Source organism: Panthera tigris, chromosome F2, assembly GCF_018350195.1.
Source record: "Panthera tigris isolate Pti1 chromosome F2, P.tigris_Pti1_mat1.1, whole genome shotgun sequence".
NCBI classification, from domain to species: domain Eukaryota; kingdom Metazoa; phylum Chordata; class Mammalia; order Carnivora; family Felidae; genus Panthera; species Panthera tigris.
Genome location: NC_056676.1, coordinates 997,189 through 1,025,083, shown reverse-complemented (window position 1 = coordinate 1,025,083; position 27,895 = coordinate 997,189). Strand labels below are relative to the sequence as shown.

The window sequence follows — 27,895 nt, the reverse complement described above, 5'->3', positions numbered from 1 at the left end:
CTGACTGAAGACTTCTTCTCATGCTGCAAAGGGCTTTGGGTGTTGGTTAAGAAGCAAAGTCACTTATTTCTCAGAATGAAAAAAAAAAATCATTTTCTTGCCTATAGTTTGTTATTTGGGGAATATTCTAGAAACTGTTAAAATCTAAGTAGAAGTACACAAAGGAGTTTCTAGGGGGAGGGGACCAACTTGAGGGCATCTCCAGAAAAAAGTCTCATAAATTTGGCATAAGAATCTGAAATGGTGTCCACACTCGGATGTCTCTCCTGGGGTTAGTAAGAGCCAACGTACCCCATCCTTGTGCAAGAACGGTGCATGGAATTGAGTAAGCTATGCATGCTCAGAGAACACCAGTGGGTACATCCACTTAGAGGACTTGTGGCTGAGAAAGGCAGCTCTCCGTGCTCTGGGTCATGTGATGCGCTAAAGAGTCCTGGGGTTAGTCCTGTAGCAGCAACAGCAGGCCCTCTGCCTGGGTCTGAAAAGGAGGCTGCGAGAGTAAGGAGGGTGGCTGGGGACGATATCAGAAAGGAATGTCAGAAACATGTACAACTGGAACTGGCGTTCCAGCCTCAATGCCATTTGAAACAATGCTAAATTTACATATTTCCACACAAATTTTATAGATGTTTTGCCGCAGCAAATGATTGACTTCCTCTGGTTTCATTATATCCAATCTTCTTTATTTTGACTAGTAGATAATTAACGCTATCTGGAAAACCAACCACTCGAAGCAAGGGAAACGAAGACGTTCATGGCCTCCAGTCCACTGGAAGAAGGCAAAGGGGGCAGGTTTTCCCCTCTGCATACCAGATTGTTAACTGATACTACCTGCCTGCTTGGCCTGTTTTCTCAGTTATTTTCCCCATCTTATATAGTCTCATCTACATACTACTCCCAAGTGTTCCCTGAGTCATCTAAGACTGCCTGAACCACTTTCTTTTGGCTGCGGATAGAGTGGAATTTGCTCCAGGAGATTTAAACTACAATGGTGATATCAACTATAATAGGAAGGCAACATGTAAGGAAGCAACCTGGTCCACTGAGTTAGTTCATACTTAGGGTTTTTTGTTTTGTTTTGTTTTTTTTAAATCAAGCATATATTTTGGGTATAAAATGTTCCTGAAATTTGCCATTGGAAATGGCAATTTTTTCCATTCCTACTATTGGTTGGTAATTTCTCCATACCTACTATTATAGTAGTACTCAAACTCTGCAACACAGATTATCTGAAAAATGGAATACTTCAGACCCATGTTTCTCAAAGAGGGGCTTGGGGATACCCTTTCAGGTGGCCCACATGGCCAGAACTATTTTCTAAGACCTTATTTTCCTTTCTCATGTGTGCAAAATGGAGTTTTCCAGAGGCCACAGGATGCATGATGCTACAACAGTTTGAATGCAGAGCAGAAATGATATTCCATTGTTTTCCATTAGTCCAGACATTAAAGAGATCAGCAAAACATAAAACAATACTACTCTTCTCACTAAAGTGGTTTTGTTTTAGAAAACATTTTTCATAAAAATACTATTTATGTTATTATTTAATGGGCTTATTATTGGGATTTTTAGGTGAAGTAATCAATATTTAAGTTTTCTCCATTTTAATTTCAAATACAGTAAATTTTAATCAATATAACCCACACTAAAAGAAAATCTCCTTGGGGTCTCATTAATTTTGAAGAGTATAACGGGCTCCTGAGACCAAGAAGTTGCAACTGTTCTTTAAACCTCAGTGTTGCTCAAGATTGAGTCCACTACCTTCCTGGCATGTCTTTGTCTCCCTGTGTGCTGGACGATGGCCGCCCACCATGAGAAGACACAGGCCACACATGTTCCACCTCATAGCACTGGCTCTATGTGCCTGACAATAGGCTTCAGGCATTTCTGGTCAGTTGTATGTTTACATACAATTTCAATGCAGCCTAAGATATAATTTCTTCCTTTTTCCTGAATCCTTATTAATAGTGCTCAACTTATACAGGAATATTATTTTCAGTTATAAAGATAACTTTCCACTCTTTATAAAATTAGATCAATGCATCTGGTTACTTGCAAATAATATAACAATTCTTATCACTTTATACTTTCTTGTGGCCCAACACCCAACAAGAATATAGTAGTTCTAGGGGCGCAAGGGTGGCTCATTCGGTTAAGCGTCCGACTTCAGCTCAGGTCATGATCACATTGTCTGTGAGTTTGAGTCCTGCATCAGGCTCTGTGCTGACAGCTCAGAGCCTGGAGCCTGCTTTGGATTCTGTGTCTCCCTCTCTCTCTGCCTCTTACCCACTCGTGCTTGGTCTCTCTCTCTCAAAAATAAAATAAAAAAATAAAGAATACAGTAGTTCTAGAAGCGGGCCAATTGGCAGTGTTGAGCCAGACCTATGGAGATCCTGAGGAAGATGTCTTCCTGGGGGGTGGGTGCACACCGGCTCCCCCAAGGGAGGAGGCCCTGCACTCCACGCCGTGAACATCTTGTCCGTGCCAAAGAGAACAGCAAAGGTGAAGCAGTCTTAACGTGACTACTCCTGCAGGGACCATTGTTAACGTCTGTGCAAGAACACAGGTATGAGAATGGGTAGGGGAATATCACTTGTAGGTGTTCAAAACCACTCTAGAAATCCTAGAAAGGCAACAAATCCTCTTTTTAAAAAAATTTTTTTTGAACAGTTATTCATTCTTCAGAGACAGAGAGACAGGGCATGAGTGGGGGAGAGGCAGAGTGAGAGAGTGAGACACGGAATTCGAAGCAGGGTCCTGGATTCGAGCTGTCAGCACAGAGCCTGATGTGGAGCCCGAAACACGAACCTTGAGATCATGACCCGAGCCGAGGTCGAACGCTCCAACAACTGAGCCACCCAGGTGCCACCAAATCCTCTTTTCTTAGAAAGGTATTCCCTCTTGAAAATCCAGATATAAGCATAATAGTAACAGCTACTAATAATTACTTGGTAATTTTACTATGGGCCAAGGACTGTTTTAATCTGTAAACATATTTACATATATTAAGTTTCACTTACAACCTTCTTTGTACAGATAAAAATCACAGCAAATTAGGGGCACAAATTAGGGTGACTCAGCTGGTTGAGTCTGACTCTTGGTTTCGGCTCAGGTCATGATCTCACATTAAGTGGGTTCAGGTCCCACGTCGGACTCTGTGCTGACAGTGTGAGCCTGGTTGGGATTCTCTCTCTCCCCGTCTATCTGCCCCTCCCCTGCTCGTGCTATCTCTCTCCCTCTCTCCCTCTCTCTCTCAACAGAAATAAACATGAAAAAAGAAGGCTTAAAAAATCATAGCAAATTAATTGACTTACTTAAGGTTACCCTTTCTAGTAAGATATAGCAGTTTAACTTAGATAAAAAGAAAGTATTTCTTACAGAGGTTTTATAGCCACCACGTGTCCTCCACTGCCTGCGTCCAGGTGCCTGTGGTCTGCAGGGGTGGCTCCTTTTCCTGCAGTGTTAAAACCACCTGCACAGCACCCAGGCCAAGCCCACACCAGTCCACGGGATGCCACCTCCTGCAGAGCATCCACACCACATCCACCACACTCCAGGGGATGTCACCCCCTGCAGAGCACCCATGCCACTCCATGGGATGTCACCCCTGCAGACCACTCACGCCACACCCACCACACTCCAGGGGATGTCACCCCCTGCAGACTACCCACGCCACTCCACAGGAGGTCACCCCCTGCAGAGCACCCACGCCATGCCCACCACACTCCAGGGGATGTCACTCCCTGCAGACCACCCACGCACCCCCACCACACTCCAGGGGATGTCACCCCCTGCAGACCACCCACGCCATGGCCAAACCACTCCGTGGGGAGAGCACAGAAGTTCCAGGCACCACCACCAACAGCCTGAGGCTGAAGCCAACTCCAGATCAAACCAACCTACCAGGATCTGGTGACATTTAAAACTCTCCCGTGACACGTATGATCTGGGTCAAAGTTACCTCTTGCTCCATAAACACGGGCATCACTGAACCCCAGGAGGTCCTAGAAGTGAGAATGGTAACAGGAGAGCCCTGGGAGACTTGTGCTGGACAGGCTGGGAGGAGGGGTGTGTGCGGACATGCCTGCTGCAGCAACAGAATTAGTCATGTGTCATGTTACAGGTGGTAGGGGATGGGAACAACACAGCCTCTCTCCATAAAGGCAAGTGTGTAAGTCACCGTGCACAGGCCATCTTTCTAGGCATGACTGCTTTTATTTGGTACAAGTGAAAATGCTCGAAGAGAAGAAGGAAATGTTAAACCTTCACTACGTATCTCCTACACCCAAAGTGAATACAGCATAAAAAGTGATTCGCTCCCTGTCTTTCTCAGACTGTAGAGGGATCGTCAAGTATCTTCAAGGTTCAATAAGAAGGCTCTTTAAAGATGTGCCTTCGTTGTCTAATACGCTGTTTATGCCTGAGGACAGCTTGCTGCTGGGGTGGCACTGGGGGCACTCAGAGCACTGACCTGGGCAGCAGAGCGGAGCCCAGGAGCCCAGAGCACATCATCGCCACCCCACCTAAACCCCACCTCATCCTCTTTTTTCCAAGGCCTGCTGCCATCTGAAATCAGCTTGCGTATGAACTCTCAAATGGAAGCACTGAAGCAACTCGCTGTGTGTGACAGGTGCCAGTGTGCTGTGTGCCTTCCCTATGCAGTACTGGAAAGTGACTGGGGAGGAGCTGGGTGCTCCAGTGAGCACGGGGTGGCCAGACCACATGCCTTTACACCACCATCCAGGCATTAAGTGCGTCTTGGGCACATCCCCATCTGGCTGCTGAGGATTCCGCAGAGGACAGGCACATCGGGTCCACTCTCAGGAGGCTGGCTTTCTTGTCCCACAATGCTTCCATTTGGGAATTTTTCATAAGCCCTTGACTTTCCTTTTAAGAAACCTATGGTTTCTGATTTTCTTTTGCCTAATCACACCTATTCATTTAATTAATCCAGTGTCAGACTCTGTGCTAATTATAAATACAGTTTTGACCGAATTTAAGAAGAAAAAAGACTGCCTTCCAGAAGGCAGCTTATGTCCCATTGTGTCCTTTTATGTCACCTTCGAAAAGTCAAAAGAGAACTTTGAATGAATTAAACAAGCATTTGTCATGACACTCAAGTGCATTTCCTTGAAAAAGGTTTGAATTAAACAAGCATTTGTCATGACACTCAAGTGCATTTCCTTGAAAAAGGTTTGATCCACTAGAGAAGACCTTATTAGATGGCTCAGGAGATCCTTAACAAATCGATAGGAGCCATGGAAACCTTGAGATCCTAACAAGATTAGGTAACCCGGTGATTTAAAATGTAATGCTGGTAAGATGGTAACATTGGGGAAGTCACTTTGGAAAAGTTTGGCAGTGACCCAGCAATCCTGATCCTAGGTATCTACCCGAAATAGACTGTGTCCGTGCAAAAACTGTATATGAGTGCTCACAGGGTAAGTCATTATTATTTACGATAGCTAGCAAGTGGAAACAACCCCAATGTCCATCAGTTGGTGAAAACATAAGCAAGTCCGGCGTATCTGGCAACCATGAAAGGAAAGAAGCACTGCTACCTGCCACAACGTGGATGACCCTCGAAAACATTATACTAAGTGCAAAAATCCAGGCACGAAAGGCCACAGTACACATGGTTCCATTTGTATGAGGTGTTCAGTATATGCAAATCCATACGGACAGAAAGCAGACTGATGTTTGTCAGGGGCTGAGGGGAACAGGAAGTGACCGCTAATGGGTACGGGGTTTCTTTCTGGGGTGTAAAAATGTTCTGAAATTAGACAGTGATGATGCTCACACAGCTTTGTGAATATAAAAACCCACTGAATGGTTTACTTTTAGAAGGGTAAGTTTTATGGAGGGTAAACTGCATCTCAATAAAGTTGTTATTTGAAAAGTCTAACTACCTTGAGACAAGGATCTCTAGCAAAGAGACCTTCAACCCTGACCTGAAATGTGTCCAGTGTCACACCCCCTTCAGCTCTGCTTAATTATTTTGCTACAAATATCATCTTTCTTTCCTTTACTAGAAGCTCTCACCCAAGCTGATCCCAAAGCTTCTGGAAAACAAAAGGTTGAGTACTTTTGTAATCAAAGAGTGATGCTGTCGTCTTCACTGGAAAGTTTACATGGGACCCAGTGGGCAGTATGAGAGCTGGGAGGAAAGAGGAGAGAGACTGGGGAAAGCTAGACAATCCTTCACACCCTTCCTTTACAATGTCCGCTCTTCCTTTTCTAAGTCAAGACAGGCAGGACATGGGGCACTAGCTCCATGTTCCCCCACATGGGTGCCTCCACGTCTCAGGTGAGCCAGGCATGCTGCTGACCCACGGGAGGGAGTCCGTGGCCCTGCACAGGCCCACCCTGAACTCTGGGACAGAAGCTGTAAGTGTGCTGAGGCTAAGGAGAACATTAATATTAGGAAAAAGACATATTTTTCATCTGAGTTTACATAAACATCTGTAAAAAGACACGGATAGTTTTCAGAACAGGTTGTTGTAATTGATGGCTGAATTTCAAGAAGCAATTTCAGATTTAAACCTTCTTTGGTGACGAGAGAGATACTGAAAGTAACAATGCATACTGTATAGCAGCTTTTTAGTAATGTTGCTGGGATGGTTGTATTTACTGTGGATGTACCACTAGCTGGGCCTGGACCTCAGCACCTGTACACACATACTTATGTAGCCCTCTAGCTAGTCTCCTGCAGGGACATACCTTTCCCAAGGTCAAGTAGCCAGCAAGGGCATCAAATGGGGCACTTTGACCCCAGACACATTTGTCTGCTAAGAATATCCCCAAAATACCTTATAGATGTAGGGAATAACATTTTCCAAGGTTAGTCCACAGAATTTCAGGAAGGTACTTTTCAAACTGTAGATTGTTGGAGAAAGTGAAAAAAGTAAATTAAATACACACCTGAAATTAAGCCTTTTGCTCTACTCCTTTCAATCACTGATTAAACTGCTATGATTATGTAAGATAAATTTATAAATATGGAATGCCTCTTAGTTTATAGGATATCTACTTTTATTAAAAAATGTCCTTCTCAATCTCTATTCTTTCTTCAAGATTTGGGCTATAAAAATATTAACTAATGCAGGGGTGCCCGGGTGGCTCAGTTTGTTAAGCATCTGACTCTTGACCTCAGTTCAGGTGTTGATCTCAGGGTTATGAGTTCAAGCCCTGTGTTGGGCTCCACACTGGGTGTGGAGCCTACTTAAAAAAAAATACACACACACACACACACACACACACACACACACACACACACTAACTAGCACGGTTTTGTATAGAACAAGTTCTTGCATGTTTCTGGTCTACCTTAGCAGGAAATCATGCACACACACCATTATAAGGGAAATAAAAAATTCCTCCAACATGTTGCTGTCTAGAACTCTGCCAAGTTCTAGGTCTTTCTCATGTCCCAGGTGGTATTTCAAAAGTGTCATGTCATCTACTTATTCACCAGTGTGGAGGCAGGAACACCCACGTTTCCACACAAAATCTGTCAGCCCATATTTTTTGATAGATACACATTTTTTACCAAACATTATCACAAGTGTGCTGACACTTAAATGAAAAACTTGCTTCCTTAACAATCTATTATCATGACTTTACATATCAGGTAGTCTCTCTTCATATACTCTTTTTAAGATTGAAATAATTGACAATGGCATGCCAAATAATAAAGAGGAAAACAACAAAACTTACCAAGTGAGTGGGCTCCAACCTAGTTAGTAAATCAATCTGCACTACTGCGTGCACAGTTTCAGGCAGAAAATTATGGTGCTGGAAACACAGAGGTACAGGACCTTTCCCCCACACTACTGGGGCAGGAAGCAATGTAAGCCCCCAGTTCTGAAACTGGCATTTCTGAGCATATGTCATTGGAGAGGCAGCCTGAACTGGGGAGCCCTAATGCCTTACCTCCACCCCACTGCATCCAATCACAGACAGTAACTGAGGGTAGGGACGGTGGTTTCTCTGTAATTGTGATGCGCCACACCATCCTGTACCCCTAACTGCAACTCAAGTACAATCAAGCTATGCTTCAGGATGCTGTAACAGAAGCAGAACTTGCCTTGGAGCCATTGAAAGGTGGGTTTAGGGTAAAATATTTACTCTTGATGAGCTTTAAGTTCCTCATCTGTGAAATGGATAAAATAATATTTGCTTTGAGGGGTTATTTTGAGGATTATACACACTGTGCATATCCAGCATGATATGTGACATACGATAAATGGTAACCCTTGTAATTCTAAACACACATTTGACGTCTTTACATTTCATGGTCTCCCTTGGTGCCTCGGTTAATCTCATTACCCATAAGCAGGTTTCTTGGACCTGGGGGAAGGAGACCCAGCCACCCACTATGCTAGGGGTGGTCCCAGGAGAGCTAAGGGCCATTCCAAAGTCACTTATGATGCTTCGTGTGGCCCTGCCTGTAAGGTCATGAAAACAAGTCTAGTTACGTGTTCTTGGCCTAAGCAGTTCTGCTTTGGGAAAGCTATCCCAAATTGAAGTGTCATTCATGACTTTGGGGTGTGAAAAGATTTCATAAACAAGTAAAAGAAAGCACTAACCATAAAAGAAAAGATTGAGGACTTTGATAAATTAAGTAATTCAGCTAATAAAAAAGAACAAACAGACATGCCACCTATATGACACATAAGTCATATAGAACCACTGACAGACTCCTATTCAGAATATACAAAGCTCCACACTCCAAAAGGAAAACAAGCAACAGACCGGAAAAGACCAAAGAGGAAACAGAAAGGACCAGTAAACATAGCAAAAGTTTCTCAGCCTCAGCAAGTAATCAAGGAATTGCAATTTAAACCACAATCACATTCCATTACAGAGTCATCAAGCTGAAAAATAACAAAGTCTGAAAAAAATCAGGAAAAGACATCTAAAGACACCAAATGATGGAAAGAAAGTAGGGCAGCAGGAATACTTCACAATGCTAACAGGTGAGGAGACTGGAACGCAGGGTGAAGAAGCAGCCTCCTCCCCTCTACCTCACCAGGATAGGCAACTCACCTGTGCACGAGGGCCACATGCCACTGTCTGTAATGTCCAGAAATGCTGAGAATGATTATATGGCCAAAGAGACTGTGGTAAATGCATACGTTTAGAATGAAAATGAACAAGCCAGAGTTTCCTACAATCAATGGACGCATCTTACAAAGTTTATTGGTGTAACCAAGTATCAACAACACACAGGCGCTCAGTGTGAGGGACCCCACCCTGAGTCTGATGGCTGCTGCACACAGCTGTGGCCTGTGGCATCTCTTTGGTGAGTGAAAGAAGCACAACTTAAGAATATACAACTATGGTACCATTTCTATAAAGGTCAGAAATAGGCCAGGCTAACCATATTTTTAAGAATGTATTCAAAATGTCAAAACTATAAAGAAAAACAGAAGAAATCTGAAGAATGAAATGATCTCCAGTGGAGGGATAGGAGATGTCACCAGGATGTCACATCCTGGGGGTGGCTTCTGGACACTGATCATGTTTTGTTCTTGAATTTGGTAGTGGCTTCATGGCTGTGCTTTTTTTAAAAAGTTTTATTTATTTATTTTGAGACAGAGAGAGAGAGAGAGAAAGAGGCAGAGAGAGAGAGGGGGAGAGAGAGAATCCCAAGCCAAATCCATACTGTCAGCGCAGAGTGTGACCAACTTGTGAGATCATGACCTGAGCGAAAATCAAAAGTTGGAAGCTTAACCCACTGAGCTGCCCAGGTGTCTCATGGGTGTGCTTTATAATCACTCTACACTCGAGGCGCCTGGGTGGCTCAGTAGGTTGAGCGTCCGACTTCGGCTCAGGTTGTGATCTCACAGGTCACGACCTCACGGTTCCTGAGTTCGAGCCCAGCATCGGGCTCTGTGCTGACAGCTCTGAGCGTGGAGCCTGCTTCGGATTCTGCGTCTCCTTCTCTCTCTGCCCCTTCCCCGCTCACACATGTGCATGTGCTCTCTCTCTCTCTCAGAATGAATAAATAAACTTAAAAAGATCAATAAAGGAGACATGCACACATACAAGGATGTTTGTTGCAGCATAGCTTTCAAGTGGCAAAAACTGGAAACAACCTGAATGTCCACAAGGAAAGGGACATCCTCATGAGATTATTAAGTGAAAAAAGCAAGTTCTATCTCCTTATTCGAAGATGTGTTGGGGTGCCTGGGTGGCTCAGTTGGTTAAGCATCCGACTTCAGCTCAGGTCATGATCTTACAGTTGGTGGGTTCGAGGCCTGCGTTGACAGCATGGAGCCTGGAGCCTGCTTCAGATCCTCTTTCTCTCTCTCTCCCCCTCCCCTGCACTCTCTCTCTCTCTCTCAAAAATAAACATTTAAAAAAACAAAATAAAAAATAAAGATATGTGTACATTCATGAAGAAAGGTGTGGAAGATCACACTCACTGGAATGAATAACAAGAGAAAAGGGAGATTATTAATATCCTTTACCTTTTATATATTAATTATTTGAACAGCAACAGCTAACAGCGGCTAATATTATTATCTCATCTACAGATAATATTGAAAGTCCTAATGTGAGACTTTTTATAAATGTGTGGTCCAGGCTCAATGGCCTTCATGATGATCCATTCCACTGTTGGCAATTCTAGGAAAGAAGCAAATTCTCTTGCCTGTTTCTAAAATGGTAATGAAAATTACCTTTCGTAGAATTGACGTTTTCATTAATAAATATCCAAGTACCTGAAACAGAAAATCTGTAACTAAACCTGAAGCATTCAGTGTATTTACTATGGATCTGATACTATTCCTGGTTACTCAAGATAATTCTAGCATAGATAGCTTATTGCTATCATTTAGAGAAAACACTGGAAAACACCAAGAATCTAAATTAATACTAACGTCACTGACAAGAAGTAATCAGATTTCTTATTTAAGGGCCAGGGATTATAACCATACAGCAAATGGGAAATTTACAGAAATGAATTCCCCTAAAACTGGAAGCAATTAAATGTCAGCTGCAGTACCAAAAATGCAGGCTTTGGAATCTGGTGGACTGGCTTGAGGCCCAGCTCACATACTTGGAGCCAAATTATTTAATTTCAGTGAGTTTCAGGATCTTCATTGAAAACAGAATAATATCACCTAATTTGGCAGCTAGTTGGAGGGCTAAGTGAAAGAGCGACCTTAGTGACACTGAAACTTTCCTTTTCACTTTCTTTGCCCCATATTAACAGACAGATATTTTCTTGGCAAATTCATAAAGATTTAAGAGTATTCTATCTAAAATTAAAACCTATAAGGGGCGCCTGGCTGGCTCCAACGGCAGAGCATGTGACTCTTGATCTTGGGGTCATGAGTGTGAGCCCCATGTTGGATGTAGAGATTACTTAAAAAAAAACTTAAAAAATTTTAAAAATAAATAAAATTAAAACCTAAAGATTTTCCAAATCTGAAAAACCAGTTAATGGCAGCATATTTAAACTAAGTATTTTTATTTCACATTTGAGATTAACATAGGAACACACTCCCACTCAGTTTCTCAAGCATACTGTTATCCATACCCTCATGATAATAACTATTATCACAAGCTATTAACCTGAGAAAGGGGGGTAAATATATATATTGATATGTAAAATGTTTATAGGAGCAAAGAATCCTTAACAATTACTTTGAAACTATGCTGCTGGAGCCCTAAGGAGCTGGGTGGAGGCTTGGTGGCCTTGATCCATCCACTTCCCAGTTTTTAACAAAACAGCTCCCACACGGATTTGTTTTAACACTACTTTAGATTTCTATGTTTTTAAAAAATTCAAAAGTTTGAAAACTACTGGCCTCCCACTATAGAGAATTATGATTTTCATGAGGAAAAGAACAGCAGGGGGAAGAAAGTGGAACTGTTGAGATTTCCAAGAGAAGGAATGAATAAACAAAACAAAACAAAACAAAACAAAACAAAACAAAACAAAACAAAACAAAACTCCTGCCCTTTACTGAATTCTAGACTTATTGTGCTGCAATGCAAATTAACTAGATAAACTGCTAAGCTGGAGGGACAGGTACAAGTTATTTTTATGTTCATATATCGTCTGATCTTCCTTCTGGTTTCTTTGAGCCTTGTTTTAACTAAATCTCTCTGTACTTTTAATTCCACTGGTTTCACTATCCGTCCTTTCCCATTATGATGGGGCAACTGACAAGGCCTGGCAATTTCCAACTGGATTTCTCTTCTTTCTTAGAAAAAAGTGGACCACTTCCAACTTCTAATTATCATTCTTCTAAATTACTCTATTGTCTTTCTCTTTCCATTGTGTTTGTAAAAACAAGACAACAAAGTCTTAGATCAATTTAGGCCAGATTTGTACTTTTCAGTTAATTAGAAAAGAAAAAATAAAGTAGGAGGAAGAAGGAAAGAACCCTGTTTATATAGTGTTTTAGAGTGTACAAAACATTTTCATGTACTTTTATGTATTATTTCATAAAGTTACCCTAACAACCTTGGGAAGTAAATGTTATTTATCCTGAGTGATAACTAAGGCTAGGATCAGTTTCAATCAGCAAACCCAAGAGCTAAATACACAACTCAGATATATTGATTCTGAGACCAGTGCCCTTTATTAACATGGAATCCCAATTGTCTCTACTCAGTGACCAGCAAAGCTCTTGGAATGTGGGTTTTGTTTTTAACAAGCAAGTCCCCTGGCATAGGCCTGGCTGCCATCGTTAAACAATTCCAAGTTAACTTGGTTCTACTCTGTCTCTTGGTTATGAGGGAGCAGGTAGTGAAGTGAAGGAGGAAGATCAAAGACCGGTTTGAGAGTACTACTAAAATTTTTGTTTTATATGGCCAAGAAATATTTGTGAATGTCTTGGTTCTGACTTTATCATTTATTTGTCAGGTTTTTATTGAAAACTATGTTAACTGCTACTGAGGACACAAGGGAAAATAACACTTGGCTTCTGAATGGTAGTCTGCTTTTGGTCAAAAGATAATGGGAAAATAAATTTATGGCTGAGAAAATGCTCTCTTATGGGTGTTTGCCTGGAAACCTGATGAACCTACAAGTCACACCCTGAAGGCCTTCTTGTTTGAAGCCCTCCTACTGACCCAAGCAGATGAGGGGAATATCCATCCAATCCAGCAAAAACCTTATGATACTGTTATCACTTATTTTCATTCTACCTGATAGAATATCTTTGAAGACTGGAACTAGGACACTATCCATGTATACACAGTAAGCTGGTGTGTTAATGGATGGATAAGGGAAGAGAAAGCAACATGTAAAAATATATAGTCAAAACAGAATCTATATCTAATGGACAATATTGTGAATTTATGTTTATTCATAAATCATGTTATTTATGTTTATTATTTATGTTATTTAGAACAGGTTTTCTAAAGACTATTAGGGTAATAATCTTAACAATGGTTAATGCTTGGCCTGTGCAGTTCAAAGAGAATCTCTGGGCACCTGGGTGGTTCAGTTGAGTGCCCAACTCTTGATTTTGGCTCAGGTCATGATCCTAGAGTTGTGGGATCAAGCCCCCATGTAGGGCCCCTAGAGTTGTGGGATCAAGCCCCCATGTAGGGTTCCACACTGAGCATGGAGACTGCTTGAGATTCCCTCCATCTGTCCCTCTCCCCCACTCACGCTCTCTTCCTCTCTAAAAATAAAGAAATAAATAAGACAAAGAGAATCTCTTAGGTGGGTTGTGGTTGTCATCTTCCTGTGATCAACTTGCCAAGGCTCGATGCAATCTGTTGTTTTGTTCTCTTTGTATGCTTTAATCAATGTCTTGATTTTCACTATCACTGATAATAAAAACAAATTAGAGGAGATAGAAAATAGCTTTCTTACATTAAGGATCTTTCATGGAAAGAAAAGGAAATGAATGATTTAGAGGAATTTCCATTTTAATAAATCTTTGTCCTAAGTTCCCCAAAATAACAGTTAAGAAATAACTGGCATTCCTTTCTGAGCCCCTACTCCCTAGTTGTGTCTTTTTGAGATATGTGAAATTATGCCCAGAGGTTCCATTTAGAAACCTTCTTCAACTGGACTTAGGAAACATCTGTAACTTTTTTTTTCTTTTTTCTTTTAAAGTAGGCTTCTTGACCAGCATGGAGCCCAACATGGGGCTTGAACTAGTGATCAAGAGTCAGACGTTTAACTGACAGAGCCACCCAGGTGCTCCTTGTACCCATTTTCATAACGCAGTATAAGCATTTTTTAGGCAATCAGTTAATTTTTCTTTTTTCCTTTTTAAAAATTGAGGTGGGCGCCTGGGTGGTTCAGTCATTAAGCATCTGACTTCGACTCAGTTCATGATGTGGAACTCATGAGTTCAAGTACCACACTGGGTGAGCTTGAGCCTTGCATTGGATGAGCCCTGCTTCTCTCTCTCTCTGTCTCTCTCTGCTCCTTGCTCACTTGCACCTTTTCTCTCTCTCAAAAAAAAATTGAGGTAAAATTCATATAACATAAAATTAACCATTTTAAATTACACGATTCATTTACTATATTCTCAATGTGGTGCCACCATCACCTCTATCTAGTTCCAGAATATTTTCACCACCCCTAAAGCACCCCATACCCATGAACAGTCGTTCTCATTCTCTCCTCTACCCAACCTCTGGCAGTCACCAGTCTGCTTTTTGTCTTCAGGGATTTGTCTCTTCTGGGCACGTCATATAAATGGAATCATATAATATGTGTCTGGTTTTTTTTTCACCTAGCACGTTTTCAAGGTTCATCCATATTGTACCGTGTGTCAACATTTCATTCTTTTTACTCAGTTTACTTCTGACTCACTAAAAACCCTTTTTGTTTGCCACTTCATTCCTTCTTTGGAATATATGCCTTCCTTTATTTCTAATTATATTTCCTTTTCTTTTTTAAGGCTGGGATCATTTATTTATTTTTTAATTTTGTGTGTAGTTGACATACATTATATTAGTTTCAGGTGTACAACACAGTGATTCAATCTCTCTATATGTGATGCTCAACACAGTTGTGGCTACCTTCTGTCACCATACAACACTATTACAGTATCATTGACTATATCCCCCATGCCGTGCCTTTATTCCTGTGACTTATTCACTATATAACTAGAAGCCTGTACCTCCACTCCCCTTTACCAGTTTTACCCATCTCCCCACCCCTTTTCCCACTGGCAACTATCAGTTTGTTTTTTGTATATTATAGGGCTGATTCTGCTGTTAGTCTGTTTATTCATTTGTTTTGTTGTTTAGATTCCACATATGAGTGAAATCATATGGTATTTGTCTTTCTGTGTCCGACTTATTTCACTTAGCATAATAGGTCCATCCGTGTTGTCGTGAATGAAAAAATTTCACCCTTTAAGCAATATTGAGAAAGAAGAACAAAGCTGGAAATATCAAAGTCCCAGATTTTAAGATATACTACAAAGCTAGCAGTCAAAACAGCACAGTACTAGCACAAAAACAGATACATGGATCAATGGAACAGAACAGAGAGCCTAGAAATAAACCCATGCTTATATGGTCCATTAATCTATGACAAAGGGGGCAAGACTATACAATGGGGGAAAAGACAGTCTCTTCAATAAATGGTGCTGGACAGCTACATTCAAAAGAATAAAACTGTAGCACTTTCTACCATCATACACAAAAATAAACTCAAAATGGATTAAAGATCTACATGTAAGATTTGAAACTATCAAAATCCTAGATAAGAAACAGGCAGTAATTTCTCTGACACTGGCCATAGCCAACACTTTTCTAGGTATGTCTCCCGAGGCAAGGGAAACAAAAATGAAAAACCATTGGGACTACATCAAAATAGAAAGCTTCTGCATAGCAAAGGGAACTATCCACAAAACAAAAAGGCAACATACTGAATGGGAGAAGATATTTGGAAATGACATGTCCAATAAGAGGCTAAGATCCAAAAATATATAAAGAAGTTATACTACTCAACACCAAAAAAACCAAACAGTCCAATTAAAAAATGGGCAGAAGACCTGAAAAGACATTTTTCTAAGGAAGGCATCCAGATGGCCAACAAACACATGCAAAAATGCTCAACATCACAAATCATCAAAGAAATTCAAATCAAAACTACAATGAGATATCACACCTGTCAGAATGGCTAAAATCAAAAAGATAAGAAATAACATGTTGGCGAGGATGTGGATAAAAAGAAATCCTTGTGCACCACCGATAGAACTATAAATGGGTGTAGTCACTGTGGAAAACAATGTGGAGATTCCTCACAAAATTAAAAATAGAAATACCATATGAATCAATAATTCCACTACTGGGGATTTACCTAAAGAAAACATAAACACTAAAAAGTATATATGTATACCTATGTCTATTGCAGCATTATTTATAATAGCCAAGATATCTAAGCAATCTAAGGGTCCATCAATAGGAGAATATATAAGGAAGACATATACACACATACATGCAGTGGAATATTACACAGGCTTGCGATTCAACTTCTCTGTTTGCACAGGGGTAATGTTTTGGGGATGACATCCAGTTTGTTTCTTTCTGGTAAAGTTCTAGCCTTAGCTGGGTAATACAGGAGAGCTTTGGAGAGTGAATTATAGCTGATATCTTGTCCCAACTTGGACAGGAATTGGGCTTTCGTAAGTACTCACTCACTAAGAGTTACCTAAACTAAACTAAAGGGGACCCAAATTCTCAGATGCTCCCAGCTGTTTGCACAGGCAGGCAAAGTGGTGTCTGTGGCTGAGGGCAGTCCTTTGAAGACAGGGACAGATGTGGGCCCACAGATGCAAAAGCACAAAGAAGCTGGGGATGGGGGTGGGGTGGGTACAAAAGAAATGGCCGAAGGGCTTTAAGGGGATCTGGGTTCAATATCAACAGCTGTCTGCTACTTATTTATTAACTCTAATTAAATGATTCTCAGTCATTAAACAAATAATTCATTTAGTGATTCTGATCCATTTTTGTTTTAAAAGAACTGTCAGCAGATATACTGTTCAGATATTGGTTTAAGCCAGGGGCTGCACTACAAGACATCTTTCTCCTTACTATTTCTCAAACACACCATACACACTTCTGTCTCACAGACTTTGTACTTGTTTCTTCAGCTAGGGTCTCACCCCACAGAGTGAGAAAATTAGGACTTTGAGATAGAGAAGTTTGGCTGTTCCACCCAGACCCAGCCTTGCCATCACTGACTAGATGCTGTGTGCCTCTTAACGGGATGCAACACGAAGGACACAACATCCTCAGGGAGTATTCTTGCCCCAAACTATTTAAACAGGTTCTCATGAAACCTTTCCTAACGTCCAGTGTACAGTGCAAACATGTTTTGCACAGTCACTGTTCCTCGGGGACACTGGGTTTGCCCGCATATTGACCACTTGCTTTGCTCATCCTCCCTTCTTATACCTCATGCATTCAGTTTCATTTAATTGTATACTTTGGAATTTTATTATTGGCGTTATGCACGTATTCTCCTGGCCTGGGCCAATAAATCCCTTTCTGCCTTTATTTTTATTTTTCTTAATTAAGCCACTGCCTACTCATGATTATTTAGCTGGTGATAAAAATACACTAAGATTGGATGCACGATACTCTGATCAAGTTACCTCCCTCTTTTTTAAACTTAAAAAATCTTTTTTTAATGTATATTCATTTTTGAGAGACAGAGACAGAGTATGAGCTGGGGAGGGGCAGAGAGAGAGGGAGACACAGAATCTGAAGGAGGCTCCAGGTTGGTGGGGCTCGACAACGTGGGGCTGGAACCCATGAACCATGAGATCGTGACCTGAGCTGAAGTTGGACACTCAACTGACTGAGCCACCCAAGCGTCTCTAAATTTTTTCTTTAGAGAGAGAGAGCATGTGAGCAGGGGAGAGGGGCAGAGGGTGGGAGACAGAGAGAATCTTAAGAAGGCTCCACGCTCAGCATAGAGCCTGACACAGGGCTCAATCCCATGACCCTGGGATCATGACCTGAGCCGAACGAAATCAAGAACTGGATGCTCAATCGACTGAGCCACCAAGGTGCCTTGTGGGTTACCTTTTTCTACACATTTCCTTCTTATACTAAAATGAGAAAGTAGGTCTTCATAAGTTAAAGATTAAACTTTTCAGGTTTTCCTGACTATTTTTTCTGTTATTATGCAAAATGTACTGTACCAAAACTATTTTAACAGATTAAGTTATTAAGTATATAAAGATCTCCTTGTATCAGAATTAATTAGTGTGATTACAGAAAAACAACCAAATATATAAGGAAGCAATTCAACAGTGGAAGTCGGAGTCAAAAATCTAATTATTTAGGTTTGTGTCATTTGGGATTATAAACTCAGACTTCAAAAAATACCTTTCCTCTAAATGAAAAGGTATGATTTCTATTAACCTTTGATTAGAATCTAATAAAAATAACTGTCAGTTCACAGTAACAAAGACACTCAGAAATAAAGTGATTAAAGCAAATAATAATTAGGAAAAGAGGCTTCATCTTCCTGCAATGTTTCTACTCCAGAGAAAGGTTTTATACAGCCTGTTTTGCATTCCCAAATGCTCTACACTGAAAGTCACAATCTAGGTGATTGGAAACCTTACTTCAGTAGAAGACCTTACAAGGTTCATTATGCTTATTATGCTCAGCCAAAGATGTATGCTCCATACCTACCAAGTAGATGGCAACTTTGCAAATTAATCTGTAAGAAGATTGTTTAAACAACAGGTTCAGTATTTCCTTTAAGGAAAAGATGTTCAAATAGAAAAAGTATCTTTGTGTACAAAGCTAAAAATAAAAGCCTCCTATCCTAACCCTGAAAGCGAAAGCAATCGCCTCAAACTTAAAGAGGCTTGAAGGTTATTTGGTGTAGTCATTTCATTTTCAGATGCATTGGGGCCAGGGCTACTGGTATTGGTAGCATAGCCAGGAGCACAATCCAGGTGTCCTAATTTCCAGTTAAGACTCTTTCCAGTCTATGCAGAATGTCCATTTGGGTACACTCAAATTAGAGAACACCATGGGGACAAAAGAAGAGGGTGTGGGCAGCACAGATATACAAGAAATTCTTTAAGAAATAACATAAAGAAAGAAATTCATCAGAACGCAAAAACAACACATACACAATATTAACAACCAAGAAAAGTTGAAGGGGGATATAATCTTTTTTAAAAAATTTTTTTAAACATTTATTTATTTTTGAGACAGAGAGAGACAGAGCGTGAATGGGGGAGGGGCAGAGAGAGAGGGAGACACAGAATCGGAAGCAGGCTCCAGGCTCCGAGCCATCAGTCCAGAGCCCGACGTGGGGCTCGAACTCACGGACCACGAGATCGTGACCTGAGCTGAAGTCAGACACTTAACTGACTGAGCCACCCAGGGGCCCCAAAGGGGGGATATAATCTTGAAGAGATCTGCTTACTTGAACTTCTATTTACTATTCTATTGTTGCTTATGCTTCCCTGTACCAATTGTTAAATGGAGACCAAAAATAATCCCACTTTAAAGGACAATAGAAACATTTAATTTTGAATTAAAATACTCATGTCAGGAAACACTGGTAGAGAGAAAACAATAAGGTCTATCGGGAAAACACAAAACATACCATAAACTGATTGAGGGCTTGAACTAAGCACGCTTTTCGTTTACGGGCAGCTTTCTTTTGCTTCTTTGGGCATCACTGGTTTTAAGTACATTCTCTTTCACTGACATTTTGTTCTCCTTCCAGAAACTCAAGTGACCTCCAGGAACAATTTTATTTTTCAAAATCATGGAAGAATGATTGAGAATGTCCTTTAGAGGAGGGTTTTCAACCACAGCAATTACAAAGAGATTCTGGACAAACCTCAAGGGAAGTGTGCGGCTCTTTAAAAGGGTGGCCTTTTTGAAGAGGGAAAATCAAAGGAAGGGAATTACTACTGAAGTTTCTTACCCAAAGACAACTCTCACCACCACATATTTCCTGTTAAAGGAGCATCTGAAATGGTTCTTCAGTAATAACCTAACCCAACCCAGTTGACTTGCATTGAATAATCCCTAAGGATTCCCTTCTACTGCACTTCTGTGCACTCTTGGTCACACCCAGCTGGAGGGAAGGGTCTCCACAGTAGACTGAACACCCTGGTGCCCACTGCCCAGACTCACGTCACACTGGAGCTTGACCCCTGGCCCACTGTGTAACCCTAACCAATCATCCTCACCTCTAAGACAGGAGTGAGAACAGAGCTTTTTCCCTCACTGACTCTTGTGAGGACTAGAAAGGATAGGAAAATGAAAGTTTTCCACTTTTCCAATACATGGAAAACTTTTTTCTGTGAAATATTAAGTAATGGACATTCATAGTCTCCCCATCCTTGATAAAGTATTCTCACAGCACAACCCCACGCATGTCTCCTTTGACTTTGTGAGGAGACCAGAGGTCTGTGTCCAGAGACTCACAGAGAGCATGATCCTCACCTGTACTGGATGCCAAGTCTTGGGACCAAATGGTCTGCATTTTTCCCGCTAAAATGGAGCTTCAATAGTTACCATGTATCATGTGCAAAAATCCAAATCTTGTTTAGGAAAATTCTAGGAGAAACCCAAGCAAACAACTAATGTCCATTTCACAAATATTTTGAACCTACAATGTGCCTTGAAATGAGCAAGAAATAGGACCTGCCCTAACAAAGCCTAACAGTTGGCAGGCCAATCTGAAATACCGGCTACCAGGCATTTTAATCAATGTCGACTTTTACCAATGTCTATACCATGCAAAGGAGTGTGACAATGACCAAGACAAGGTCTGATGTCTTGCTGTGACTCAGAGCGAGGCACATAGTGCAGGCCAGCTTGGGAGAGCCATCTAAGACTCCTCATATAAATGCTGATGCTTGCATATCATTTCTAAAAAAAATGGACGCCTTCAAACTTATGCCTATGATGTCACTCTTATTTACGTTAGAGTCTACGTATACTCTCTGGTGGGACACAGGTCAGCAGGAATCCCACAGTGCCCCGGGCATGGGCACCGAAGTGAGTATCATGATGACCACTGGGTGCCTTGCTGGAGGAGGTGACCCAGCTGTAACTGCTGCAGGACACAAAGGAGGCAGTGCTGGGTGCGGGTGACAGGAGCCTTCATGAAGGAGCACCTGACGACTGGCCTGTGAGGGAAAGGTAGGTCTTCAATGAGGCCCAGGAGAAAAGCGAAGCGTTCTAGGCGTAGGACACGGTGCATGCACGAGTGGTGGGACAAAGGGCTACACATGTAGCTGGCTGGGGACCAGCATGGGGGCTTGTAAAAGGCGTTGGTATCCTGGCTCTGGGGTTAGTATTTGAGCATGTTGACTAGGCTTGGCTTCTGGTATAAAATTTATCAGTGATTAATCTGTTACTTTGAAAACAAAAGTTGACCTCTAAACAATAACTATGAATTGGGTCACCTGAGTGGCTCAGTCCGTTAAGCGTCGGACTCTTCATTTCAGCTTAGGTCATGATCTCATGGTCCATGGGACCAGGCCCCGCATGGGACTCTGCATGGATAGCTTGGAGCTTGGGATTCTCTCTGTCCCCACCCCGGCCCCCCCAAGCCCAGCCCTACTCATGCTCTGCCACACGAGCATGCTCTCTCCCTCAAAAACAAAAGAAAACGAAGCAAAACAAAAAACCAAAAACTTATAAAACAATAACTATTAATTGGATCATTTTCTGAAACGCACCTGCTCACACATAGTGCCTACCTCCTTACTCTATCACAAAAGCTGACGGGACAGCCGTGCTCTCCTGATCTCCGGTCTGGCTTCCAAAGGAGGTAAATGGATATTTAGACAATGGAGCCTGTCTTCTCTCTTCCTCATTCTAGTCCTTAGCCCCGGGCCTTTCCTGTTGTGTTCAGGGTTCTGAAATCTTGACCTGCCCTCTGAGCCCCCTTCAAAGGTGGCAGCTATTAGCCCACATCTTTCTGTATCAGGCACTTGCCAATTTAGTGCCTGCTTGGGTTACCCCTGGCTCTCTTGATGGCCCATGAGCTCTTGGAGGGAATGGTCTATTTTTATACTCCTGGTAAAGATGCCTGCAGGTACCAGAAATTCAAGATTAGTTCCTAACTAGTTTTTTGTTCTCTTTCCCCTCAACTGCTCCAGACGTTTCTAAATTTGTAGCCCTGCCACAAGCTCTCCTTCTGTCTTAAATCCATTAGAGGTACAATAGCAGGAGCATCTTAACTCCACTTTCATTTTTATTCCCTCTTCTCTCAAAATTTCACAGAGCCCTAATTTTCTCTTGGATTGATGCAGAGTCCCTAATAATAGAACCTAAGGCTTTATCTAGCTGACTTTATACCTTAGTATATTCTCGTTTAGGATAAATCCCAAAAATTTAACACAGAGCTCAGTGCTACAGCCACTAGCCAGGGGCATAGCACTAAGAGGCACTAAATAGTTACAGAATAAATGAGTGAATTATCTTTTCAATAAACCCTCTCATTTCCTATTTTGCAAACATCCTTCCTGATCCTACATATATATATGTCCTCACAGATAACATGTTACCAATTTGAAGACAGCTTTTTTTTTTTTCCTGGCAGGTCAGAATGTTTAAAGCATTTGTTCTGACTAACTTCTTTCATGAAATCTGACATCAGCCAGTTAGGATCTAGTCACTTAAAACATTAACAGCTTCAATACTTGTGCCCGTCTAGTTTTCTGTTCAGTAGGATGCCAGTCAAGGTCAAAGATCATACCAGCTGCTTCCTCGTCATTCTGGGCACTGAGGCAGAGTCTTCTGTAAATAGTGAGTACTAAGTGCTCTTATATAAAATTTTCTCTTAAAGGGCCAATCAACAGATCTAAATCAAATAGCACCTATAGGTTAATCATTTTAGATACAGAGAGCTTAATGGGTTTTTAACAAGTTGGGACATAAATATAGTAGGATTTTGAACTGAAAGAACTTCCCCTCCCCCACAAAAAATTTGGCTAGCTATATTTTCCATACCTATAGGGTTAACATATATTTCACGAAATTTCCTTTTCAGGATTGCTCTGTCATATAAAAATAAAAACAGATAATAATCAACAATAAAAAGATAAAGGTCATACATAGAATCATGACATCAAAGTCATGTGACTTTTCAGCTTATTTGACCTACTAAACTGCTGCACAGGCCACATGGGAAGACAAAGGTCAGGGGACATGCCTTAGGAGAAGAAAGTCACTGGAGAAAGAGCAGGAAGAACTCTGGAGGGGAAGAGAGCATAGGCAGAGCTCCACATTCTGCTCAGTGAGCATGCCTCAGCAGTGGGTTTTTTCTTTTTTTTGAAAATAATGTTTCTTTCCCTTTAAATCCAGGCTATTTTTCTGATGTCTTTTGCTTTAAGCAGTCAGTATGGGCACACGACTCCAAAAATATGTCAGGGAAGTGCAAAATATATGATTGCTCTGTTTTTGCAAGCCTTCTCAAACGAGGCAGGTGGACAGAGCAGTGTCCCCCCCCACACTGGTCCAAAACACGTCTGTGTGACTGGACAGCTCTGAGGCCATCAGTCCCCTTCACAGCCTTGTAGGGGAGTAGTGATTTTCCCCCTCACTGGAAGTATGGATTAGATGAATTCTGGTAGCCAAGATCAAAAAGACTTCATGATTTTTCCCCCCCAAAAAACTATTTTCCAACTGGCAAAAAAGTTATTTTCTGTATTAGGTACTGGAATTATATAATTACAATTAATCATTTTAGCTTCAATTTTGGGAAAAAGTACTTTGTTCAGATTTATGAGAAGTATATTTTGTTAGAGTTTACGAGAGTTGCTATGAAACACAATAATTTGGGGGAAAATAAAAGAGACAATTTGTGTTGACGGGGCCATGGATGGATGACTGACAATGGATGATATCACCAATAGGCAATTATAACATCCAGCATTCCTAAATGATCTAATAATTTGTTTTGAAGAAATATAGCTTCTAAAAGAATAAAAGACAGTCTAAACATTTATTTGGATAGCTGTGCGTCAAAATAAAATTAAGTATAGAAGTAAAGGAATTAATTCCAACCTAAAAAATCAAATATTTAGCCACCAACTGAAAAATGGTATGGGTTCCAAAAGTTTGTAAATGAATTATTTGCCACACTCAGTGTATTTCCTGTGGGGGAAAAAAAAAAAACCAAAACATTTTCTATGGGAATGTTGTAGGTAGTAGTAAGGCTCCCAGTGCGACCCTCAAAGAAGTAGATTAAATATTAGGAACACATATGTAGAGTGTATGTCGTAAAAGAGCATGAACGTTACAGAGCCAAAGACTCCTGGATGGCAGTCCTGGCTGTCATTCTCCGGTAGAATGCCACGAGAAGTTGTGTGCTATGTGGTCTCTGGCAAGAAGTCAGCCTCCCAGAGCAGCCTCTGTCTGGCCCGTAGCACACAGGAAACCGGCCCCTGAGCAAGGCTGCTGCCTCGGAGGGAGGATTTCCTGTGATGGGGACCCCGCTTGTATCCTGGTGTTCTCAGGTGGAGGTTCGTGTAGAGTTGACGTCAAGGAAGATTACCTCCCACACGGTCCTGAGAGCGTTAAGGCTGTCAGGTCCACCTGTGAAGGCAGCGATACCACTTACTGTAACTGCATGGTCTGTCAGGGGTTTGCAGTTCTCAAACGTAGGACTCAGATGAGGTTCAGCCTTAATAAAGACAAGGTTCATGTGATCCAATTAAACTTTTCACACACACAGATATGCTTTCCAAATGAGCACTGCCCCCCACCCATAAGGAAACTGCATGATAATACAGACACCCTTTCATAAATAAAAGGAAGCATTTGTTATAAGATAAATCTGCATGCTTCAATAAAATGTTCTCGTATCTATCTAACCAGGGCTTATAGGGGATCTTTCTATGAAATATGTGTCTTTTAGAAAAACAAGCTCTTGGGCAGAGCCATCTCTCACCTGCACAGTACCATATGAAAGCCAGATGGTACACAGAGTCGTGGCCAATGGGAATGCTGACTGCTCACAATTTAGTTATTTTTAAAAAAAATTTTTTTTTCAACGTTTTTTATTTATTTTTGGGACAGAGAGAGACAGAGCATGAACGGGGGAGGGGCAGGGAGAGAGGGAGACACAGACTCGGAAACAGGCTCCAGGCTCCGAGCCATCAGCCCAGAGCCTGACGCGGGGCTCGAACTCACAGACCGCGAGATCGTGACCTGGCTGAAGTCGGACGCTTAACCGACTGCGCCACCCAGGCGCCCCAATTTAGTTATTTTTAAAAAATGTTTATTTATTTATTTTGAGAGAGAGAGAGCACGCACGCAAATGAGTAGGGAGGGGCAAAGAGAGGGACAGAGAGAATCCCAAGCAGGCTCCACACTGTCAGAGCAGAACCTGACAAGGGGCTTAATGTCACAACTGGGAGATCATGACCTGAGCTGAAATCAAGAATTGGGCACTTAACCAACTGAGCCACCCAGGTGCCCCAAATGCTCACAATTTAGAATGACTGTGACTAGAATGTTCATTATGCAAACCAGTGGAGGATGCTATCCATAACTGCTTTAAAATCAGAATATCATATACTCATAATGTTTTTTTTTCTCTCTTTCCCAGATACTGGTATAAGCTCAGATGTTCCTACAATTAGACAAAAAATTAACATCAAAAGAGTTAAAATAACACACTATTCAAGGAAGGAGAGATTATAATAAAATAGAGAAAATCCCAAATTTACTGTTTATACTAATTCTCTATATGATTGAATAGTATGATTAAAAATGTTCCTTCTTTTTCCTAATTCATAGATTTCAGATGATTACTGGAGATATAATAGCCACAGTTTGGACCAGATCTATGTACCATTCTACCTTGCTTATCCAAAATCATATTTTAAGGTAAGGTACCATGAAACTTAACAGAGAACAAAATTTTCTTACTATGGAAAGCAAAAACATGTGACAACTTAAAGAGTTTTATTTAAAGCTTATAAACTGCCTGTACACTAAGTTATATTTTCGTTTATATAAACTGGCTCATGCGAAGCTGTTTTATTTCTTAATTAGTATACAGAAAAATAAATTTTATGATTAAAACACATATATATAACATTTTGTATTTTCTTAATTTTTGATAAAATTAGGAGTCACTAAACCTGTATAACTGTTTTTGTTGCTAATTATAATTTTTTCCCCTACAAGTACTTTATGGGCTTTCTTCAACTCTGGCCTAGTTTTATAGACAAACTCTAGGATCCTGGTTTATTGTCCTTAAAACTAAGAAATAAATCACTAATTAAAGAACCAGTCATTGCAGCAATTACAGAGGGTCCTCACCTTCCTCTGGTAGCCTTCTGTAGAACCTTCATTCCCATCAGGCTGCAGGATTTCCCTTCCAACTGTTGGTCTTTCAAGATGGCGCCCTCAGAGTATACTTCACTGAACATTCCATAGGCATCTTGCACGAGAAGGCAGACTCTACAAAAGAATATTCACATTTTTTTTTTAGAAGATAGTTTTTGATTCACTACAGAGAATAGGATTACCTTCTTCTTCACTAGGAATCCATTGAAATCATCTTCCTGAATGGATAAATCAGGGTAAATGAAGTTGAATTCAAACATGCGCTTTTAGATTTGTACTTACAGGTGTTTGGATCAGTATCCACCTCATATGGAAGGAAACAGAATTCTCTTTTGGCATAAAACTAAACCCTAAGCCAAATGTGGTTTAAAAGCACACGAAGAAGATCATCCTTTCAAATAAAATATATTGCCACTGTCCCAAAAAGGGTATCCTTCTTCCCCATTTTTATCTTGCCCTTTATAACAGGAAACATTTATATTTTGCATGGATGCTCAACATTGAAAAACCTCCAGTGTTAATATTATGATGAGAACAGTAAGGGGCTTTCTCTGAGAAAGTACATATTCACAGACATGCATATCCCAGTAGGATAAAAAACAGTATCCTTGCTGGCAGCAACAGAGACATGATGGATATCCAGTGACATGATGGGATTCCCCCCAACTTTTAAGTTCAAAGGGCAGTACTTATAAACACCTCTTTTCTTTTTTCTTAAAAAAATCTCTCTCTCTCTCTCTCTCTCTCTCGGGAGAGAGATGAACAAGCAGGAGACAGAGGCTGAGGGAAAGAGAGAATCTTAAGCAGGTTCCATGCTCAGCAAAGAGCCTGACCTGGAGCTCAATCCCACGACCCTGGAATCATGACCTGAGCTGAAATCAAGAGTCCGATATTCAACTGACTGAGCCACACAGGCATCCCTATAAAAACCTATTTATCACTGAATTTCCAATCCTCTCACTTCATAATTCAGGGAAATGAAGTCTTACTTATTATGATATGACACATTCTCAGAAAATATTTACTGAAGCCTGAAGAAAATTTAGGTAATAAATAACACCACCAAAGAGAGTGTGAGGAACAAAACTATTTTAAAGATGAGGGTGTACAGGAAAGTGCATGTTGGGAAAGAGAAGATGACAAATGAACAAAGGAACACTAAATCTGAAGTAGTGAACTTTAAACATGCTTAGAAACTAGGCTTCATGATTAAGTCTCCCCTCTCAGGCCCACAGGGCCCCCTTGGTTCACAAAAAAAGCAAATGGAAATCTTGTGTGAAGGAAACCACCTTTAATTTGATCATTACTTGTCATGGAGTAAAGCCAAATCAAATAAATATGCACTCGAATGAAAATCACCTCATAGGAAATAAACCACTACATGGGAAGAGTAAAAAAAAAAAATAACAATAGACCCCTTGAGAACTTGACATATTAGAATTTAAAGATATGAAGTATGGAATAACTATCTTAAAAAAAGGAAATTCATGAAGATGTAATACAAGACAAAAAGCTGTACAAAATGACTGGGCAGGTTTGAAGAATAAAATTAGAACTTTCAAAAAGGAAACACTCCACTTCCTGAAAAAAAGTGTTATTA

At 40.9% G+C, this 27,895-nt stretch overlaps 1 protein-coding gene across 5 annotated transcripts in view; it reads right to left on the bottom strand.

Annotated features, from left to right (window-relative positions):
- SPIDR (scaffold protein involved in DNA repair) overlaps positions 1 to 27,895 on the bottom strand; it is a 487,708-nt gene that overhangs the window by 41,424 nt on the left and 418,389 nt on the right. For all 5 annotated transcript variants that reach the window (XM_042972730.1, XM_042972733.1, XM_042972731.1 and 2 more), the window contains one exon: positions 26,269 to 26,409. In XM_042972730.1, the coding sequence (XP_042828664.1) occupies positions 26,269 to 26,409 (141 nt within the window). The remainder of the gene's footprint in view (positions 1 to 26,268; positions 26,410 to 27,895) is intronic.